This window comes from Triticum aestivum, chromosome 6A (genome assembly GCF_018294505.1).
Source record: "Triticum aestivum cultivar Chinese Spring chromosome 6A, IWGSC CS RefSeq v2.1, whole genome shotgun sequence".
In the NCBI taxonomy this organism is placed as follows: Eukaryota; Viridiplantae; Streptophyta; class Magnoliopsida; order Poales; family Poaceae; genus Triticum; species Triticum aestivum.
Genome location: NC_057809.1, coordinates 131,176,496 through 131,198,860, shown reverse-complemented (window position 1 = coordinate 131,198,860; position 22,365 = coordinate 131,176,496). Strand labels below are relative to the sequence as shown.

The window sequence follows — 22,365 nt, the reverse complement described above, 5'->3', positions numbered from 1 at the left end:
ATATAATCGAGGTCAGGCTAGTCAATAGATTACTATTATGGCATCCAAACACCCATTCATCATATCTCTAGGGTCTATCTCACAACTCACGATTTCGTGGTAGATCAACTACGTACTTTGACACATATATAATATAAGCAAGAGCAGGACATAGAATTTTACCTCCATAGAAAGGACCCGAACCTAGGTAACTTTGTGCATGTTCTCTCTTGTTACCCATTGATCTGATCTAACAACTCAAGCCCCCTACTCGAGATCTGCCGATTTTGACACTGACACATGGACTTGGGGCCAGTTCTTTTCGATGATTCTCCCAGAATCGCCCCCCTCTCCAGCTTCTCCCAGAATCGCCATTCCATATTTTTTTACAATTCTATCTAGTTAAGGTCTAATTAGTTAGGATTGTAAAAAACATATGGAGTGGTGATTCTGGGAGAAGCTGGGGAGGGGGCGATTTTGGTAGAATCGCCCAAAAGAACTGGCCCGGTGTAATCTCCTCTTACTTCTACAGATCTGCTTCCTATCTAGAACATCCATTCTCGTGACAAGTAATCTAGGACGGAGGGAGTATTACTGTTGTTACATCTCGTTCCTCCGTCTGGGAATACTTGTTGAAGAAAATAGATATATTTAGACGTATTTTTAGTTTTAGATACATTATTTTTTATTTTCTTATTTTTTTCTCCGACAAGTATTTTCAAACAGAAAGAGTAGTTCGGAATTTACATTGGCGTCCCTTCCCAGTTCCCACCTCCCTCGGACTGGGTCAATTTACAACCCACATTATCTACTCCCTCCGTTTCTAAATACTTGTCTTTCTAGGCATTTCAACAAGTGACTATATACGGAGCAAAATGAGTGAATCTACACTTTAAAATATGTCTACATACATCGTATGTAGTAGTCATTTGAAATGTCTAGAAAGACAAATATTTAGGAACGGAGGGAGTATGTAGCATGAAAGATCACTAAAGAATTTCAGAAAAGAAGAAACATTATTACCTGTCATTCAGACATTAAGTAGGTTCTTGTCAGGCTGCGCTGTGAAGAATACAAGAGCTGCTGACAGGCTAAAACGGAAATTCTCGTGACAGGAACGTGACGCCTGAACATTTTGTATTCCATTCCTGTCAGCGGCGACACCACCAACACCAGCCCACCGGAAAAGGAAAACAAATTCCATCTCACGCTGCATCTTATCACCTTCCTTGCCCCTCCGCAACCGCAAGGGCCGCCCTCCTCCTCCCGCGCCGCTTCCAAAACTCCAAATCGGAATCCCCTCCCCCCCCTCCCAGCGACAGCCCGGCACACGCGCACCCGGCCGTGATCCGCCACCTTCAGCTGCGCGCGCCAGCCGTCATGCAAGGTACAATAAAATCCTGTCCGAGAATTTGCTTCCTTTCTCGATGCAGCTGGTTTCTTGGCCTGTGCATTCTTCTCCGTTCTTCCCAGCCCTCTGCCGAGGTCGGGTTTCTCGAGGTGGGCTGCTGACTGCTGGTATCATGGTCGATCTTGGGATGGGGTTCTTGTTGCCGAATTGGGAGCTGTTGGGGGTGGAGTGGAGATTTTAGATTTGAGAGCCAGGAATGGTTTCTGTGTAGTGGTCGTATCATTATATGCCCTGTCATCATGGGGCATTTCTCGTTTATTGGCGATGGATTTGCGCGAATCTAACTTGGAATGTGCTCTATGGGTGGATCATACGAAGCAGTACAGGTGGCTGCTTATTTTATTCAATTATTATCTTAAAAGAATTCACCTGCAGCTTATTTTATCAGAAAAAATACTCCCTCCATTCCAAAATATAGCGCGCCCGCGCGCTTTCCGAGGTCTTACTTTGACCATAAATTTAACGGACGAGACCGACTGCGGCGGGAGAAAAAGTTACATAATTAAAAACTTCTTTCGAATACGAATTCACTGATATAACTTTTGCTTCCGCCGCAATCGGTCTTGGTAGTTAAATTTACGGTCAAAGTTGAAGCACGGGGATAGAGGAAGCACTACATTGTGGAATGGAGGGAGTATGTGTTACCAGGACGTTTTTTAATTCGTACTCCCTCCGGTCCTTTTTACTCCGCATATAAGAATTGTCTAAAGTCAAACTTCGCAAAGTTTGGCCATATTTATATGAAAAAATATCAACATCTACCATGTTAAAGTTATACAGTATGAAACTTTAAGTCATGACGCATCTGCTGGTATTAATTTCACGTTGTGAATGTTGGTGTTCTTTTCTATAAAGTTGGTCAAACTTTACGAGGCTTGATTTCAGATAAATCTTATATGCGAACTAAAAAGGACCGGAGGGAGTATCATCTTGTGTCTTACATTTTGAAAAGATTTTTCGTAGTATTCATTGTGATAATTATTGCTGGTGGTTGAATAAAGTGCCATAGCTTATCAGCCATGGGGGTTGGGCTACTTCTGCTGCCGTGGAGGTATAATTGGGGTTATGCAGTTGTCGTTTGTGACTTCTGATGTCTGTCGTACAATGATTGGGTTTCTTATATGGAGGGCTCAAAATGAGCTAATGATAAGTTGGAGTTGGGAAACTATATATTTCCTTGTTGGTGATACATGGCACTTATATCCGACTGTCTTTCGTTCTTGCTATTTTCATTCTGTTTCATCTCCACTGCTATTGTCTGCATCTGTTATGTGGTAATTTGGGTAGTTGCGCTCTTGATCTTTTGGGCTTATCATGCTGATGCACAGTCTTTCTGTTGCTATTTGAGCTTGTTGTTGGTTGATTTTGCTCTTCTGTTTGATGATGATTCTTGCCATCTTGACTTTCTTCAGGAACTTTTTAGCTTCCTATGGAACTGTAATCGAAGCTTGAGATTTGATGCACTGGAATGTTGTTAACAAGGTTCAGAGCTACTTGAACTGTGGTATCCATTCTACATCACAGGTATATGTTTTGCTGTGAACAGATGTGTCTGTCGGTGTAAGTGTCATTCAGAATGACCTGATTAATTTCCAGTACTTAACTGTTCTATTATATTTCCATTTTGATGATATGCAGATTTCTTTCCTTGCCAAGATGGGAGTTTACCTCAGTACTCCAAAGACCGATAAGCTATCCGAAGACGGGGAAAATGATAAACTCAAATTTGGTCTTTCATCTATGCAAGGATGGCGTGCAAGCATGGAAGATGCTGTGAGTTTTCCACTTCAAGGCTATTCTAATTGTTTGATATCACTTAACAACACTGAACATTGAGTTTTGTTTCTAGAACACATACCTTGATGCGTGTTGTTGTGTGTTAGAAGAAAAACGTCAATATAAGGCTTATAAAGTACAAACAACCGTTGGTGGGAACGGACAAACGAAAACAAAGACAAAATAAAGAGGAAACTAAAACAACACTGAGCTCATGAAAGTGGTTTTTCTACTCCCACGGACATTGCACCCATGATCGAAAACATAGCAAATAAAATAAATAAAATTCTGAAACTTTGTGGCTTCGATCATGACCAAATATTTTAGGTGCTTGCAAAAATTGGTGGCCAAATGAAATCCAAGGAGCTCTGTAAAAGAAAAACAAAATTTGTGCTCAAACACATGTCCACTGTTTCAGCGGAATTTGTATTTCATTTGATGTTATTTGGCCACCAAACTTTGCAACCACCTAAAACATTTGTTCATAATCGAAGCCACGAGATTTCAGATTTTTTTGGTAGTTGTTTTGATTTTACTGTTCATCATGGGGTGCAATCATTGTTGAGGAAATCGTTAACTGGTAACTGCTCGGTTGGCTAGCGAGTAGGGGATTAATAGGCTAATCGGCAAGTTAATCGGCCATTTAATCAATTAATCGGACGATTTATCAGTTTATCGGCTACTCGGTGACCCTATGAGTAGGGATTAATCGGCAAGTTAACTGGTTAATCGGATGAATTCTTGAATAGGGGGTGCAATGAACTTGGGTGTAGCTACTACTTTTCCTTGAGCTCATTTCTTAATAGAAACCTTGTTGTCATGACCCAACTTTCTTATCATGATCGTACTTACTACCTGAAAAATAATGCTGATACTTTGAAGCTGGTGGGGCCGCACATTCTAGTTTTGACTTTGACTAGTGCTTCGATGCTCTCCCAGCTAGTGTAAAGCCGGCACTGTAGAACACATTAAACTAAATGATTGATTCACAACCACCCCTGCCTGTGACATAATGTTGCTACACGATTTGTCCAATTTAGTTCCTGAGAGCTGTACAAAACATTAAACTGAATGTCTGATTCGCAACCACTAACTGCTCCTCCAGTTACTTTACGTGGCTTCGGGATTTGTCCAATCTAGGTCCCTAGAGAGCATAAAGGCTCTATTATTTATCTTCCACGGCAACTTGGTGTGGACTTTGTGGGCACATGAAACATTTCATGTGTAAATTATTTTCACCATAAAAGAGACGCCCATTCCCAATATCCAAAATTGTTCATTTAATGAATTGACAAAGAATAGGTATGCTATTGTTTTATTTTTTGGTCACAGGTTCAGGCTTTCAGTTTAATAACCATCATTATCGGATGCATAAGCTCTTGTTTATCAGTCTTTCTAGATTCTAACGAATCAATGTTACGTGGCTTCAGGATTGATGCTTTTAATAACAATCATTATCGGATGCGTAAGTTCTTGTTTATCAATCTTTCCAGATTCTAACGAATCAATGTTGCAGTGATAGTAGTGATGCCTTTGATATGTGATGTTGCTTTAGCACAGTGATCTGAGTATCTGACCTATTTTCTGTTGCACAATAAAGCATAGTTGATCACTTCCAAATGCTGCAATTTTGTTGATATATAAACTAAACATGTTTCTGAAATATTGCAAAAGAAAAACATATTTCTGAAATCTTTCTCTCATGTACTGTTTAATGTCCTGTATAATTTTTCAGCATTCAGCATTGCTAGATCTTGACAATGAGACAGCATTCTTTGGTGTTTTTGATGGCCATGGAGGTACTTGCAAAGATTGGCGCTTTTCTTGTTTGTACCTTAAAACTAAGTCTTTCAAATGTTGTGCACCCTGATATTTCTTTATTTTCTAGGAAGGGTGGTTGCCAAATTCTGTGCAAAATATCTACACTCTCAAGTTCTCAAAAGTGAAGCATATTCTTCTGGTGATCTAGGAACTGCTGTTCATAAAGCTTTCTTTAGGTATATGGGTCATTGGATCACCACATGAAACAATATATGGATTTGGCATTTGTTTTGACATTACTGATAGCATCAACATGATAAAGACTGATTTTGTTTTATTACTTCAGAATGGATGAAATGATGCGAGGACAGAGAGGTTGGAGAGAACTATCTGCACTAGGAGATAAGATGAACAAGTTCAGTGGCATGATAGAAGGGTTGATTTGGTCTCCGAGAGGCAGTGATTCGAAGAATGCAGAAGATGACTGGACTCTAGAGGAGGTATATGTGCAATGGGAGTACAACCCTACTTTATATTGTAAAATAAGGAAACACATAATATGATACTGTTGATGTGTGGACCTTATTTGTGTTTGATTCTAAAAAAGAGTTTCATAAGCTTTGGCAGGTGCAACAATTTCAAAACCTTAATGTTATAAAAAGTAAACTTGTGCAATTTGGACTATTACTCAAACTTAATTTTTTGAAAAAATGTAAGACTTACTGCTATGTTGTCAAAATGGTGTTTACGCTGCACAGTAATATAAATGTGACAGTACAGTTCTGTGCTTAATCATTGAATATAGCATTTTATGGATATTCTGAGAATCTCGAAGTACCATCAATTGTTGCCTCTATTGTTTTAAAAAGATACCGATGTCCACCACATGTAACCTTTCAGCTAGAATTCTTGGTGCCTGTTTTTCTTTACCATGCTTTGCCTCAAGAAGTGGCTTTACTGCTTTAGAGACGATCCTTTGTTAGTTATAGCTATCCCAACTGAAAGGGAAGAGTATTCAGACATCCCTGCTTTGGTTACTTGTATCTGGGGTTTCTTCTGTGTACGTCTTGCTCTCATGTTTTGTTTAGGTTGTATCGCGTAGTGATATCCACACTTTGGTGATGTTCAGCAACATATTTGCTACAAGATAATAGCCAGAGGATATTGACAAATTGCATGTAAATTCAACGCATTGGCGGGGTGATCACATATAGATGTGGTGGTTCATACATAGTTGTGTGGTTTATTTGTTTGTGTAATGTTTGCTTAGCTTTTGCGCTGCATTGCAGTACTACCAACCTGCAAGCTAAGAACGAAAAATAATGGCTATTTTTATAATTTTCATTGTCCAGAAGATGCAGTTACTATGTCCCATTTTTATGTATGCCTAATTTTGTATTTGGGCCACTAAGCCATCTCACACTGATAATATTTGAACAGGGACCCCACTCTGACTTTGATGGGCCAACATGTGGAAGTACAGCATGCGTAGCACTAGTAAGGAATAACCAACTTGTTGTGGCAAATGCTGGTGATTCCCGGTGTGTTATTTCTAGGGCTGGCCAGGTATGTATTCTCGTTCCTGCTATTAGTCACATAATTAGTCATAAAGATGTCTGACAGTCAGACTGTCTGTTCTGTGTCACATCCATGACAGGCATACAATTTGTCCAGAGACCACAAGCCAGAGCTTGTAGCTGAGAGAGAAAGAATACTAAAAGCAGGCGGGTTCATACGCATGGGGCGGATAAATGGAAGTTTGAACTTAGCGAGAGCGATTGGTGTGCATTTTTTTCTTCCCTTTTATTGGTATGTTCTGCCTTGTTGGTGTCTTACCTATATGAGTGCCTTTGTGTAGGAGATATGGAATTTAAGCAGAACAAATTCTTGCCTCCTGAGAAGCAAATAGTGACTTCAAATCCTGACATCAATGTTGTAAGCCCTCTGAATGCTGGCACCACCTTAAATTTCCGCACTTAATCATGATCTGCAATGATCCTTATGCTACATTCTAAGATAATGCAATCTCGTTTTTAGGTGGAGCTTTGCAATGAGGATGACTTTCTTGTTTTAGCATGTGATGGCATTTGGTAAGGCTCTCCACCTGCAGTGTGCATAGCCACACTTTCCCTCATTGTTCTCTCCTTTCGTGTGCAGCTGAAGTGCATAACTTAGTAGCAGCTAGGTGCTATGCTTCATCTGACCTATTGCACTCAAGTCCTAACAGAAGCAACAAATTTATTTAACGAACAGGGACTGTATGTCAAGCCAGCAGTTGGTGGATTTCATCCATGAGCATATAAACACGGTGAGTGCCAAGTTGTTTTCCTATCTGAACAATGTACTTTGGAGGAGATTACGTTTTACGTTTGTCAAATACTCCCTCTGTAAACTAGCAAGACTAGTGATCTAAAAAGTCTTATATTAGTCTACAGAGGGAGTACTTGTTATGTTTAACAACGACACAAAAATGCAGGAGAGCAGCCTTTCTGCAGTGTGTGAAAGAGTGCTCGACAGATGCCTGGCTCCATCAACAATGGGCGGAGACGGATGCGACAACATGACCATGATCTTGGTGCAGTTCAAAAAACCAGTCAGTGACAAGAAAAAGGCTGACGTGGGGGAGCAATCTGCGAAAGGCAAGGAAGAGTCTTGAGGTTCACTGAGTATTACGCGTTAATGCAAAGGCTCCACTGGTGCTGAGGTCTACGGCTCTTGACACGGGCTAGGATGCAAAGTTGCCAATGTGAAATTGTGTGCACTCTGTGGCTGGGGTATCGACTGTATATCAGTCAATTGCTGTGGTTGGCGTGCATTCTGCCTGCGAACCCAGGATAAATCACATTGTTTGGCGCAACATCGAAATCCTGGCAATCAACTTCTGTGAGCCGCTCTGTTCGTCATTGTACAATCCATGTTTCGGATCATCCACGCCTCCCAAATTCATAATTTGGAATGTTTTGTTATGCTATAGTTTGTGTGTATGCTGTAAACGTGGCTGGGGTGTTCCTTTGTTTTTTGGTTGTATATTCCATGCCTCTGCGGCTGTAGCTGTTCTTCTGATCTTGTAATGTATCAAATCTGAATCCAGTGTGTTTCTGTTCTTTGCCACGAATATATTCTTTAGTTGTTTGCCAAGAAAATATCTAGCCTATGTTTTTTCTCTTAATATTTCAAGATAGGTCAGAATCAGTTCGGATATGCAAGTATTCAAGAAATTGTTTAACGGTTTATGCATGCAATAGTTCATATGAACTTAACCCTAAAAAAACTGCCATGATTGTTAAACTTTCAGTTAGAAGTTCTTTTTTCGAAACGGAGGCAAAGATTGCCTCATCTATTAATTAAGTAGAAGAGAATTGCCCAGTTAACTACGGAAAACTAGGCGAAAACCGAAACAAGAGCCAAACCCACCCCAAAGACTAACACACAGGGCAAAGCCCACCCACGAACAACATCGATGACAACCACGTCGCCCACACGACACGAGGTCCATGCCCTCGAAGCTGCAAATATCCCGAGGCCGCCGCCTCGACATCCACTGCTCCGTTGCGCCCTGCGCACTCAACCGACACCGCCTTCCGGGGCCGCCGCCCCGACATGCCACCGCTCACTCTCGAGTAGCAACGCCGCACGATACAGCAGCCTGCAGCCCACACTGCTCAGGACAACCGCACGTAGACCACGAACGCGCACCACATCCGGGGCCGCCGCCCCGACATGCCACCGCTCACCCTCGAGCAGCAACTCCGCACGATACAGCAGTCCGTAGCCCGCACTGCTCAGGACGATCGCACGCAAACCACGAACGCCGCACCACATCCGGGGCCGCCGCCTCGACATACCGTCCAACCGCCCTCGCTGGACGCGTCGACCGAGCCGACAACCTTGCCACCCACGCAGCTCAAGGTCCTCAGCCAAGCCATGTCGACAAACAACCCTACCTCCTGGGGCCACCGCCGCACTGCTGCCCGAGGCCGCCGCCTCGGCTCTCAACTGAAGATCCCGGAGCCGCCGCCCCGGCATACACTGCCCATGAAAACGAAAGAGCCCGCACAACAACCAAAGGCTGACCCTCCAAAGCGACGCCTCCAAGAAGGTTACGACGTAAAACGCCGCCGCCGCCCACTCCAGAATACTGAAGTTTAGGTTCTCACCCGGAGAGCCCAAGTACATGGAAGGAGAGGAGGAACTCTACGACGACGCCTCCAAGAAGGTCACGACACCCGCAGGCGCCGACGTCGTCAAAAGCTTTCGCCCAAGTCCCTCATCTCCTAACAGTGAGCCTGCAGATCTGGGCACCATGGATACCCAGACCACCGGAACCAAGCCTGCTGTGAAGAGCACCTCCCGTCGTCAGCCGCCAAAGCCCTCCCGCGACGACCCACTGCAGCACCTCATGCGACAGAGAGACGACGCGTTTGCCAGGGTCAGATCCGCGGGCAACGCTCGGAATCCACCGTCCCCAGCCGCCGCAGCAGCCCATGCCGATGCAACCATCGCTCCGGGGCGGCCGCCCCAGCATCCTTGCCTTGCCGCAAATCCACGCCGTCCGCCCAGCGAAGCTGCAGAAGCACGCCGCCCAGCACCGTGCGCACACACGCCTAGGCCGCGACCTCCCTGCACACGAGCCCCCGTCGTGGCCTCCCATCCGCGCCTGCGACGCGCCCTGCGCACGCTCGCCGTGCCACCCTGCGCGCCAACGCCTGGCCACACGTGCCTACCCGTGACCAAGCTGCAGCCGCCACGCACCCCCGCCGCGCAGGCCTTGCCATCCTGCGCGTCCGTCCACGCCCGCGCTGCTCGTGGATCTGGCCAAATCCGACCAAATCCGGCCGCCCCCGCCACCACAGCATCACCAGAGAAGCCCGAGGCCGCCGCGCAAGCAGCTGCCGGCCCGACCAAGCGCACCACGCCGGACGCATCTGGATCGAGTGCGCCCAGCTGCGACCCCCGAGGAAGGGCGCCGAGCGACGGAGAAGACCCTGCCGCCGCCTCCAGCACGCGGGCTTTGCCCGGCGATGGCCCCAGGCAGCGGCGAGGGGGAGGCGCCGGTGGAGGGCGCTGCTTGGGAAGAGTTAGACAGGTAAACAACCCTCTGATGCACATATAATTCTGATAAGGAATCAGGGTGTTCCCCCTACATGAATGTTTTAAGATCTGCCTGTAAACTAGAACTACAAGGCCCATTCAGCTAGGAAACAAAGCCAGTCAGCCATCTCTACACAAAACCAAAACAACCAAGACGATAAAATTTTACAACGCAGGTTTCACTTAGGGTTACGGCTGTGAGAATTCTGTTTCGCCTTCTCTACCAGGGGCTTCAGTTGCTGCTTCTCCTCGAGGATCTTGAGGAAATTGAACAAGAAAGGCACGTAGTTGTGCTTCCTCCTGATGTTCTCTGTCTTCCACTTCTTTGCCTTCTCTTCCTCCATTATGATCTTCTCGGTCACAGCCTCAATCTGAGCAGCAACCTCTGCGAGTGACCGCTCAATGGATGGCCTTTGCCGATTGGCAGAAGGATCGCCCATTTGTGATAAGAGGTTCTCCCTCTTCCTCTGAAGTTCCTTGAGCTCCATGATGAAAATTTCCTTCCGGTTCTTTGTGATAGCCATGACACTGAACCTTATCTCATTCTGAGAGAACTTATCAACGCGTTCCTGGATGACAGGCTGCACCATCTTCAGCCACCCCATCTCCCCAATACCACCTGGGCATTTTCCCAGGCTAATCGGTCCTTCCTTTAGTCCATCAAGCTCATACAGGACGCCGTCAACAGGAACATAGCTAATGAAATGGTAGACATCATCATCCTTGGATTTCTGTTCCTCGGAGTAGTCATCTGACTTTGCAAATGAATTACTGGTCATACGAATGCTTTCACAATTCACTATAGCCAATCCTTTGAGCTCTGGCGGCATGTCCTTTGCAAACTCCTTGAGCTTTTTGAGGTCCTCGCTAAGGGTGATGCCAGAAGAGTTCAACAGAACAGAAATAATAGCTTGGGTTGCACATGCACTGTTAATTATCTACGAGTAAAAAAAGATTTGGTTATAAAACTGATGCAGAGTAAACGCAGCGCAAACAAACTCAATCAACGTAACTACCCTGACCTGATTAGCAAAGAACAGATTTGGGACCGCATCCTTGATAACAGGGCGCTCATCTTTTTCTGGAGGTCGCCATTTGTACAGAACTATAAGCCCATAAATTGGCCTGCAAAAACACCAATTTGTTTGACACAGTTGATTCAGGAAAAATGACATTCATGGTAATGGGCAGCAGGGATAGCATACTGAAGATCATTGAGGGCATCAAGATCAAGTGAGTAGAGTTCATCAACCTGTTAAGGAAGAATAACATAGAATATTATAAAATAACAGCTTTTGAGGAGGTATAAAAAGATTTCCATCTTTCGTAGAAAGAAGCACATGTAGAAACCAGAAACAGATTATTAGCTCCTAAAACTAAACCAGATTGTTGTGCAACATTTTTAAAAGAAAAGTGTCGATGTGCTTCAAAAACATAGTTTTAGTATTTGCGAGCCTGGGTGAATCGAGAAGCCTATAAGTCAACCAGATAATGAAATAGAAAAGCATGCTTAATTTTCCTACTTGGTCAAAATAGCAAGTTTTTTTTATCGTATGGGAGCGCTGAATGCAAAAATGTTCTTACCCTTGTACTAATTCATCGAGTGATTAGTGCCCAGCTGACTTAGGAAAGAAAAAGTGAACTCATGGTATGTGATTACTTACTTGGAGACCCTTCAATTGCAACTGTTGCAACAGCTCCGTAAAAACACCTACACAGTATGCAGAGGTTGAGAGTTTTTCCTCTTTCTTGGAAAAGAGCAAAGCCAGAAATTAAAAATGTTCTAGTTAGAACATGTAGCTAACATATAAAAACATGCTTGGGAAGATAAATCCAGTTTTTTTCACCAATCCAATGATACTTGTTAAGAGAGGGGGAATCAATACACACTTGAGTAAGTATGAGAGGAATTTCCTCTTGACTCGCAATGAAGACACATTAGTACTGTGAATTTTAAATCGCAAACAACCATTTTATTAGCCATATCCGTAGTAAACTTCAAACAACAACCTACTTGGCAAGCCTCTGTAGGACTACAAACAACCTGAGCAAATAGCTGGGCACTCTCCTGAGGTGAAATAGGCGACACTGCACATGTCTTAATCTTCTGTGACGAACAACAACAACAATAACAACAACAAAGCCTTTAGTCCCAAACAAGTTGGGGTAGGCTAGAGGTGAAACCCATAAGATCTCGCGACCAACTCATGGTTCGGGCACATGGATAGCAAACTTCCACACACCCTTGTTCATAGCTAGTTCTTTGGTGATACTCCAATCCCCTATGACTATTAAACACAAAATTAAACAGTTATATTAAGTAACAGCTCCCAAGACGAAGGTCCAAGATGCCATCACAAGACCACACATGATGGTTTCTGGCATATCCATCCACGTCTAGTAAATTTCCGGTAAAACCAGAAACAAGTAGCACCAGTGAGGACTAATGATCATGGAGGAGCCTTATCAGTACACCGTAAGACGGAATGCACAGAGCAAACCTGGTTCGACTAGTACCAGATAATCCATCCATTCAGTTATAAAAGTAAATTTTACCAGGGTCATTCTCGATTGGCGCCCAAGACATGTCGACGAGCCCTCTGCAAACCTGCAATCGACAGCAGGGGCGGATCTAGACACCATAAATTTCTGGAGATTAGCTCGGGATTGAAGTAATCACTGGATGTGTAAAGTTCATACCTCAAAACCGAAGTCCAAGATTGCGCGTGGGGGGGAAGAGAGCAGGGACTCTACGAAACAGGGAGGGCGCCGGCGACGAGGCGCGTGAGGGGCAGAGGGCGGGCGCGGCGGCAGTTCTAGGGCACAGCGGCGGTGGACTGGAGCTTGGGTAGGTCAGAAGGGAGAGGAGAGATACGGGATGGTGGAGAGGAAAAAAAAAGTCGAGGCCGTGGAGGTCTGGAGCAGATGGATTTGGACGGCTCAGATGGTTTGGCCAAATGACTAATGGAGATCGGACGGCAGATATTTGACTTTGTATTAGAAAGGGAAAAAGAATCCATTGGCGACGTCCTGTCAAAAAATCAATTAAAGGCATTAAAAAATCGATTAGGGAAAAGGAAGCCTGAAGTTTATTTGTATTTTAATAATATTCAGGAAAAACAATCATGAGTGTGTGATATTCTTGTTAATAATATTCAGATTACGAGGCTTTCGGTAGCATGCGTAAATTTTGACACTTTTATATGTGGTCCAACTCAATTATGCTGAGTGAAAACAGGTAAACAAAATCATGTTGTCATCTCTACTCCTAAAGGGGCGTAGCTAACGTCGCCTCACCTCCATCAATCATATATTATCTCTACTCCTAAAGTGCAACCATTGAGTTGATGTCAGGACCCCGACTCAATGCCACATCGATCTAGCATGTAACACCTCATATCACTTTGCGGCCTCACGCACGGTATTTCCACGGGTGTCGCCTTACCTTTGCCCGGGACCGTTTGCGCCTTTTGGCACACGTATATGATAGTGTCGCTAGCATCCATATGATAAGGAGCCCGGGCTGACATGGCTAGTCGTAAACCCAAAGTGGCACAAACCTACAGGGACAGGCATCCATGACCCAGCATCGAACGTGTCGGTCATCAGCAAGTGGGTCCGGGCTGTAGCACTGGGCTAGCAGGACTCCGGTAAACCGGGCTGTAGCGGGCTAACAGGGCTCCGGTACTCAATGCGTGACATTTCCCCGAAGGGACAGACACAGGAACGAAGAAGGACACATGCCGGCCAGCCTAAGTGTTCCGGAGCAGTAGCAAGCTACCATGGCTCAATGGAAACACTAGGAGACATTTCCCGGTAAGAGAGGCTACTAAAGATAAACAACTAGATAGTCAGATCCCACACATACCAAGCATTTCAATCATACACACAATATGCTCGATATGTGCAAATACAACAAGGCATCACAACATGACTCTACGACACAAGTACTTTATTTAAAGACTCAGAGAGCCATACATAACATACATACAAGTACGGGTCACACGACCCACATTTAAATCATACAGTCATACAAACCAGCAGCGGAAGTAACTTGTCTGAGTACAGACAACTAGTAAAATAAAAGAGGCTTGGAAAGCCTAGCTATACTACGTGGACCTTCACAAGCTCAGGATTACCACCTGGGCCTTAGTCTACTCGTCGATGTCAACATCTACGAAGAACCCATCAGAAGGGGTTGCAGCGTCTTCTGTAAAATGTAAATTATAGCAACATGAGTACAAAGGTACCCAGCAAGACTTACGTCAGATCCTACATACATGCACATTATCAAGAAGGGTTGGTGGAGTTATTGCAGCAAGCCAGCTTTGACTCTTGGCTAAACTATCCTACGAGACTCCAACTTGAAATGGTTTTGCGCACACGAGTCCACTACTCACCACTTCAATACACTACCGAGAATCCACCTCCGTCTTCCTACGGAGGGGCCATCCTCGGCACTCACGTTTATCTTGAAGCTTTTAGTAGTTTCCAGTTTACTTGTCTATGAACTGTATAGGCAACCAAGTAGTCCTTCACCGCGGACGCGGCTATTCGAATAGATTAGGTTAACCCTGCAGGGGTGTACTTCTTCATACACGCTCTCACCACTTACCGCCGTTTACACGACATGTACTCGGCAACCTTCAAGCGGAAGCCCAACGTGGGTGTCGGCCACGACCTACCTAATCACCTAAGTCTCCAATCCAGGTTTATCACCTATCCAGGTTCCATCCGCAGGGAGTCCGGCCGAGGTTTCCCATACGGCCCCGAACGATGTGTACAGGATTCCCGAGATACCTAATGGGTATCCGGTACACCGTGCCACGTACATACCGCATCACAGCCCACCCCTACGGTCAGCGCTGTCCACGGCCTCCAGTAGGCTACAAACACCAGAAACTACTTGCAACTCCTAGACAGAGAACTAGGGTGAATAAGAAGCCGAGAGGGTCCATTGGTTTCGGGCCCAATGCATGGTAGTAGCTGATTCTTAAATCACACATACAGATCTCAGTGCTTAAGGTCGGCTTCAATGAAACAACCCACCATGTACTCCTACATGGCCTCTCATCGATCCCTTTACCAAATCGTGTTCACCACATCACTCTCAATACCGGCATGATCATTTCACTCTAGCCCATCACCCAGATGAACCAGACCTGACACGACTCTAAGCATAGCAGGCATAGCAAGGTAGGAACAACACATACATATGGCTCAATCAACTCCTACACATGCTAGTGTGTTTCATCTAGTTACTGTGGCAATGACAGGTCATGCAGAGGAAATGGGTTCGACTACCGTAGCGCACAACAGTTTGAAACGCGTTGTCTTAATGCAGTAAAAGAGAGTAGAAGCGAGAACATGGGATTGTATCGATATGATCAACTGGTTGGTTGCTTGCCTGATGGGTCGGTGCACTGATATTGCTCTTCGTTAGGGTAATCACGGTACTCCTCGGGGGCAGAACCTGCCGCAAAGAACACCAATACACAACATCACCAAACAATATGCAACAATATGATGCATGCATGAGACATGGCAGTATGAGTGTGTTGGGCTAATGCAACTAAGACCAGATGGGTTTGAGCCAATTTGAACCAAAGATTCAAATTCCAAACACATTTGTGATCTTAAATAGTGCTTTATCATGTTTTGCACTAAACAGCAAGTTAACTTGTTTAAACATGCATGAAAACAGTACAGATGGATAGATTGGATTTTTCTGATCATTTTTCATATATAATTTGTTTGATTTGGAGCTACGGTTGAATTTCTATGATTTTTAGAAGTTTGCAACAATTTCTGGAATTTCCTGAATTATTTTAAAACCAGAAAATAATTACTGCGTCAGCATTGCGTCATGCTAACCTCAGCAGGTCAACAGACCCGGTCCAGGTCAAACCTGACGCGTGGGTCCAGGGTGTCAGTGCAATTAGTTTAGTTGAAATTTAATTAAAACTAAACTAGATTAGTTAACAGGGCTGGGCCCCACCTGTCAGTGACTCAACGGAGTCAACCTGGGCCCACCCGTGGTCAAAGTCAAAGTCAGCTGCGCCGGCGTTTAGCCGCCGGCGAGCCCGACGCGGCGGCGGAAGTGGTTTTGGCCGTTCCGGCCACCAAATGGGTCGCGGAGGGCATCAGGGTGGAGCTGAGGACGACCCGCGACTCTTGGTGGAGTCCGTTGGGGTCGGGGTGGCCGGAGTTGGCGCCGGTGACGACCTAGGCGGCGACCAGAGTTCAGTTGGAGACGAACTCGAGCTAGGGGGTGCAATGAGGTGCGGGGAGTGCACGGTTGGACTCAACGCAACGTGGTGAGCGCGATGGACACCGTGAGGTGGCCGGAGGATGGTCGGGAGCACGTCGGCGACGAGATCCACGGCGGTGCGTGCGGGTGATCTTCGTGTGGTGGCTACACGGCTCGGGGGCGAGAGAGGAAGAGTAGGAGGGGTAGCTAGGCTCACAGAGCACCCGTAGAGGCCACCGGCGGGGTCGGGGACGAGCTGATGCGGCGACGGCGTTGAAAGGGATCTCCGGCGACGGCGAACTCGGGCGAGGTCGGTGCGGTGGACTCGGGCCTCACGAGCACGCGGGGCTCGGTTAGCTCGACGAAGTGGACGGCGGCGGAGCTCCTGGACACGATGAGACGACGCACGGGCGGCGGGGAGCGCGGCTACGGCGATGGAGCGGCGGCGGTGGCGTCGGCCATGGCTGGGGAGCACGAGAGGGAGGATCTGGAGAGGAGAGGGGGCATCTGGGGGGTTTGGGGGAGAGAGAGAGATCGATCCACGGCGTTAGCCGGGCGAGTGGAGCGGCGAGGTGGCGCGCAGGTGCGTGGCACCCATGCGGTGCTCGCCGTCTTGCACCTGCCTGCCTGCCTGGCCCGGCAAGCAGCTCGCTGGCACGGCGCTGGGCTGGGCCGGCAGGTGGGCCGGTTAGCGGGCGCCAGGTAAGTATTTCTGTTATTTTCCTTTTTCTATTTTTCTGCAACTTTGTTGAATTTTTTAAAAATACCTAGAAAGTTCCAAAATTCACCAAACTGCTCCTGGTTCAAAATTGGAATGTTTCCAACATGAAACATTTCAGTTTAGGAATATTTGAGCATTTGAAATATTTTATATAATTTTAAATGCCCAAATTCAAATACTTATCATTTAATCCAAAGACCCTAAGATGACCTAGAAAATTGTGCAACACTTTTGGCAGAGGTTCTGAACCAGGACAAAAATGATGGACATTTTAGAAGGGCATTTCAGGTTCATTGAAATTATTTTTAGTAAACCCTAGTTGTTTTCAGAGGGGGCTGGGGGTTCTGGCATCCCTATTTCAAGTTTCTGATGAAAGAGTAGACATGATGCAACACTCTAATGCATGAACTAGCTAGGGTGTGACAACTCACCCCCACTCAAAAGAATCTCGTCCCGAGATTGGGTTCCTCCGGAAAGAAGGTGGGATACTCGAGTCGAAGACGATCCTCCCTTTCCCAAGTTGCTTCATTCTCAGAATGGTGCGACCATTGAACCTTGAGAAACTTGATATTATGACGTCGAGTGGTACGCTCAGCTTGATCGAGGATACGAACGGGGTACTCTCGATACGTGAGATTATCTTGGAGATCAAGCGTTTCGTGGTCCACTCCACAGATAGGATCCGAGAAGCAACGCCTGAGTTGAGAAACGTGGAAGACATCGTGGACTCTGGAGAGATGCGGAGGTAGTTCCAATTGGTAGGCAACTTCTCCTCGTTTTGCGAGAATGCGAAAGGGTCCAATGTAACGAGGAGCCAATTTGCCCTTGATACCGAAGCGATGGGTTCCCTTCACAGGAGTAACCCGAAGGTAAGCCTTCTCGTCAACCTCAAAAGTCATAGCCTTATGTTTTCGGTCATATTGACTCTTTTGACGAGATTGGGCTGTTTTCAACTTTTCACGAACGATGCGAACTTGCTCCTCTGCTTCCTGAATCATATCCGGGCCAAAGAATTGTCTTTCCCCGGTTTCTAACCAGTTAAGAGGCGTTCGACACCTTCGTCCATAGAGAACTTCAAAAGGGGCTTTGCCCAAGCTGGATCGATAGCTGTTGTTATAAGCAAATTCGGCAAATGGAAGGCATTTCTCCCACTCCATTCCGAATGAGATAACAGAAGCTCGAAGCATGTCTTCTAGAATCTGGTTGACGCGTTCCACTTGACCACTTGATTGAGGGTGGAAAGCGGTACTAAAAGAAAGGCGGGTTCCCATAGCATTTTGGAAACTTTCCCAAAATCGAGAGGTGAAAAGACTTCCTCGATCCGAGTTAATTTCCAAAGGAACACCATGGAGAGACACTATTCGGGAGATGTATAAGTCTGCCAATTGACTAGCGGTTATACTCTCGCGAACAGGTAGGAAATGGGCTACTTTGGAAAGACGATCGACAACGACGAAGATAGCATTATTCCCTCTCTTGGTCCTGGGAAACCCGGTGATGAAGTCCATATCAATTTTATCCCATTTCCATTCAGGAATAGCTAGGGGTTGAAGGGTGCCAGCAGGCCGTTGATGCTCTGCTTTTACACGACGGCAGACGTTGCAATTAGCAATATACTGAGCAATTTCTCTCTTCATCCTAGTCCACCAGAACCTCTAGCGTAGGTCCTGATACATCTTAGTGCTACCGGGATGAATAGTGAGAGGAGATTCATGAGCTTCCTTAAGGATCAATCGCCTCAGGTTTCGCACCTTGGGGACCACTAGCCGATTCCCGAAGTATACGACTCCTTGATCATCAATGGAGAAACAATTCGCAACTCCTTTCTTGATGTTTCTCTTGATGCGGGAAATTCCCGGATCTACTTTCTGTGCTTTGATGATCTGATCCGTAAGGGTAGGTTTTGCCACCAAGGTGGAAAGAAATCCTTGAGGAACAATGTGAAGGTTAAGCTTCCGAAATTCCTCATGGAGAAGCGGTTGACTTTGTTGTAACATCAGGTTGTTACAATAAGATTTACGACTTAGCGCATCAGCCATGACGTTGGCTTTCCCTGGGGTGTAAGTTATTCCTAAGTCGAAATCTGTGATCAACTCGACCCAACGTCTTTGCCTGAGATTTAAATCCGGTTGGGTGAATATATACTTCAGACTTTGGTGATCAATGTAGATTTTGCAACGATTACCGAGAAGATAATGTCGCCATGTTTTGAGTGCATGGACTACAGCTGCAAGCTCTAGATCATGAGTGGGGTAGTTTTCCTCATGTGGGTGTAATTGCCATGAAGCATAAGCAATTACGTGTCGATCTTCCATGAGAATACAGCCTAGTCCTTGTCGCGAGGCGTCGCAGTAGATAACAAAATCCTTGGAAAAATCCGGTGGTACCAGTACGGGAGCAGAGGTTAAATGTCTTTTCAATTCCTGGAAACTGTGCTCACATTGTGGAGTCCACTCGAACTTTTTATCTTTCTTGAGGAGTTCAGTTAGAGGTTTGGCAACTTTGGAGAAATTCTCGACAAAGCGACGGCAATAGCTCGCTAAGCCCAGAAAACTCCGAACTTGCTTGACCGGTTCAGGTGGAGTCCAATTAAGGACGGCTTGAACTCGCTCAGGGTTAACAGCAATGCCTTTACCAGAAATTACATGTCCAAGATAGGTCACTTCTGACAACCAGAATTCACATTTAGAAAATTTGGCATAAAGGCGATGCTCTCGAAGTTTCTTCAACACTAGCCTTAGGTGTTCGGCATGTTCTTCCTCGTTCTTGGAGTAGATGAGTATATCATCGAGGTAAACCACGATGAATTTATCCAAATACTCCATGAAGATTGAGTTCATCAGCCGAGAGAAGGTGGCTGGAGCGTTGGTTAAACCGAAGGACATGACGGTGTACTCGTATTGGCCATAACGAGTAACAAAGGCCGTTTTCGGAATGTCCCCGTTTCTGATTTTGATTTGATGGTAGCCCAACCTCAAATCCATTTTAGAGAAGACTGAGGATCCAGCGAGCTGATCATACAGGTCATTGATCCTGGGGAGCGGATACTTGTTCTTAATTGTGACCAAGTTGACAGGTCAATAATCTACAACCATCCGGTCCGTACCATCCTTCTTCTCGACGAAGAGGACGGGGCAAGCCCAAGGAGATGAACTAGGTCGGATGAAACCCTTTTTCAAGGACTCATCAAGTTGTTTCTTAAGCTCGGCTAGTTCAAAAGGTGCCATCTTGTAGGGTCTTCTGGAAATCGGGACAGTTCCTGGAATGAGATCTATCACGAATTCGACATCTCTGTCAGGTGGAACACCTGGCAATTCCTCTGGGAAGACATCCGGAAAGTCACGGACTACCGGAACGTCCTCAAGGTCTGGCAAAGGGCTGGCGTTAAGAGAATATAACTTTCGCTTGGTTATTCGGGTCAAGATATTGACTATCTTCCCCGAAGGATGGGTGAGTTGAACAGTCCTAGAAAAGCAATCAATTTTGGCATGATGGGCTGACATCCAGTCCATACCCAAGATGATATTAATATCCGAAGATTTGAGGGCTATCAAAGATGCGAGAAAAACAAGTTTGTTGACTTGAATTTCATTTCCATGGCTTACTCTAGAAGTTTGCCATTTGGATCCCGGAGTTTGAATTACCATAGAGGTGGGCATCTCATAGAATGTGGTGTTATGCAGATGAGCATAACTCTCGGATATAAATGAATGAGATGCTCCTGTATCGAAAAGAACAGATGCCGGGTGGCAATTAACAAGGAGCGTACCGAGGACGACGTTGGGATCCTCTTGAGCTTCCTCGGCAGAGATATAGTTGACATGGCCACGTGTAGCGGTGGCCGGCTTGGCGTGGAACACTTTCCCTGTCGGCTTGCCGCGGCCAACAGTTTTTGCTGTCTGGTTGGGGTTGGTTTGGGGACACTCGCGCATATAGTGGCCTGATTCCCCACATTTGAAACAAGGCACGGAACTGGTACGTGGAGGGGCATTGTTGGTTGGACCACCATAGGGCTTGGCTGGTGCATATGGCTGAGCTGGGCGAGGTGCCTGGAAGGATGGCCTCGGTGTGAACCTGGGTGGCAGGGCAGTGTTAGGCACCCACACGCGGCGCTTCTGAGGACCAACACCGGATGAGGAACCCAAGTCACGGCCATGCTTGCGTGTTGCTTCATAATCAGTCTGACCAGTCTCAGCACTGATGGCTTTGTTAACAAGCTTCTGAAAAGATGTGCACTCATGCAGACAGAGGTCGCGGCGAAGCTCAGGACTAAGCCCCTTACGGAACCTTGCCTGCTTCTTGGCATCAGTAGAAACTTCCTCCATTTCATAACGGGCAAGGTTACCAAACTCCCTGCTATAAGCGTCAACAGAGAGTCGACCTTGAGTGAAACTACAGAACTCCTCACGTTTACGGTCCATGAGACCCTCCGGAATGTGATGTTCACGGAAAGCCTCGCTGAATTCAGCCCAAGTAGTGACATGGTCCGCTGGGCGCATAGCTCCATAATTCTCCCACCATAGACTGGCGGGGCCTTCAAGATGATATGCAGCAAAGGTGACCTTGTCAGCCTCCGCTACTAGCGCAGAATGCAGTTTGTGAGAAATACTGCGAAGCCAGTCATCAGCGTCGAGAGGCTCGACGGAGTGGTGGAACGTGGGTGGATGTAACTTGATGAAATCACTGAGTGACACCAAGTTAGTCCTCTGATGGTGTGCTGTGTTTTGTTCAATACGCTCCAACAAACGGTTGGTCTCTCGCTTGTTTCTCTCAGCCTCTAGCATAACTTCTGCCAGAGAGGGAGGGTGAGGCAGATTTGTATCCCCAACTCTGCTGCCTTCGGCCTGCTCTGGGGGAGCAGGGTTGTTGCGGGTGTTGACCATCCTAGGAAAAACAAGACAATGGTTTAGTCCAACATGACAAGATTCCGACATAGAATGTAGAATGTAATGGACAACTCAGAATGCAAGATGATCATCCGTATGACATGGTAGATACAGAAACTACTTCTTTTATTCCATCGTCATACACACCATACGAGGTTTAGTACAAGACCAACAAGTACTACTACGGTGAGGGGAGGATTACATATCATCGGAGGCATCCCAAGCTCCTATACATTATTTTTCCTACACCCCCAGGATTACTACATGCTAAGTCATATTCCACAAGTCACGCGGGACGGTGGGAATACAACTATTACAATACCTAGTGGAACTACTACTATCTCAGTCATCTCCGTGGTAGTTCTCATAGAAGTCTCCTCCATAGCCTGGAAGTTCAACGTGAGCATTCGGAAACAACCGGTCCTGAGGAGCCTGTGGACCAAAAGGGCTAGGGTGAGGTCTTGGACCAACAAACGGTTGCTTGCGAGGA

The 22,365-nt window shown here is 46.0% G+C and overlaps 2 protein-coding genes across 4 annotated transcripts; one reads left to right on the top strand and one right to left on the bottom strand.

Moving 5' to 3' along the window:
* The first annotated feature begins 1,121 nt into the window (after positions 1-1,121).
* LOC123132482 (probable protein phosphatase 2C 11) lies at positions 1,122-8,067 on the top strand. 2 transcript variants are annotated; one of them, XM_044552283.1, is made up of 12 exons: positions 1,122-1,366; positions 2,803-2,914; positions 3,029-3,163; positions 4,902-4,965; positions 5,055-5,163; positions 5,274-5,427; positions 6,368-6,493; positions 6,585-6,708; positions 6,786-6,862; positions 6,965-7,017; positions 7,181-7,235; positions 7,404-8,067. In XM_044552283.1, exons 2-12 carry the CDS (start codon positions 2,849-2,851, stop codon positions 7,581-7,583), a joined length of 1,143 nt encoding a protein of 380 aa, XP_044408218.1. In that variant the 5' UTR covers positions 1,122-1,366; positions 2,803-2,848; the 3' UTR covers positions 7,584-8,067. The 2 variants fall into 2 exon arrangements, with proteins under 2 accessions (XP_044408218.1, XP_044408219.1); XM_044552284.1 differs by having other exon boundaries at positions 1,193-1,366; positions 2,803-2,894.
* A 1,959-nt stretch (positions 8,068-10,026) lies between these two features.
* Positions 10,027-12,959, bottom strand: LOC123132481 (ubiquitin carboxyl-terminal hydrolase 2). Of its 2 annotated transcripts, none has more exons than XM_044552282.1 (6): positions 12,719-12,959; positions 12,575-12,626; positions 11,683-11,729; positions 11,224-11,270; positions 11,041-11,143; positions 10,027-10,956 (listed from the first exon to the last, which is right to left on the bottom strand). In XM_044552282.1, exons 2-6 carry the CDS (start codon positions 12,603-12,605, stop codon positions 10,198-10,200), a joined length of 987 nt encoding a protein of 328 aa, XP_044408217.1. In that variant the 5' UTR covers positions 12,606-12,626; positions 12,719-12,959; the 3' UTR covers positions 10,027-10,197. The 2 variants fall into 2 exon arrangements, with proteins under 2 accessions (XP_044408217.1, XP_044408216.1); XM_044552281.1 differs by having other exon boundaries at positions 12,575-12,650; positions 12,719-12,940.
* Between the last annotated feature and the right edge of the window lie 9,406 nt (positions 12,960-22,365).

What these genes read in the sequence shown, in the direction of transcription:
- LOC123132482 (XM_044552283.1), top strand. Translation starts at nt 2,849, where the DNA reads ATGCACTGGAATGTTGTTAACAAGGTTCAGAGCTACTTGAACTGTGGT. An exon ending in TTATTTCTAGGGCTGGCCAG is followed by an intron (nt 6,494 to 6,584) that starts GTATGTATTCTC and finishes CATCCATGACAG; the next exon opens with GCATACAATTTGTCCAGAGA. An exon ending in TTAGCATGTGATGGCATTTG is followed by an intron (nt 7,018 to 7,180) that starts GTAAGGCTCTCC and finishes TTTAACGAACAG; the next exon opens with GGACTGTATGTCAAGCCAGC.
- LOC123132481 (XM_044552282.1), bottom strand. Translation starts at nt 12,605, where the DNA reads ATGTCTTGGGCGCCAATCGAGAATGACCCTG. An exon ending in TGCAATTGAAGGGTCTCCAA is followed by an intron (nt 11,271 to 11,682) that starts GTAAGTAATCAC and finishes CTTCCTTAACAG; the next exon opens with GTTGATGAACTCTACTCACT. An exon ending in GATGCCCTCAATGATCTTCA is followed by an intron (nt 11,144 to 11,223) that starts GTATGCTATCCC and finishes GTGTTTTTGCAG; the next exon opens with GCCAATTTATGGGCTTATAG.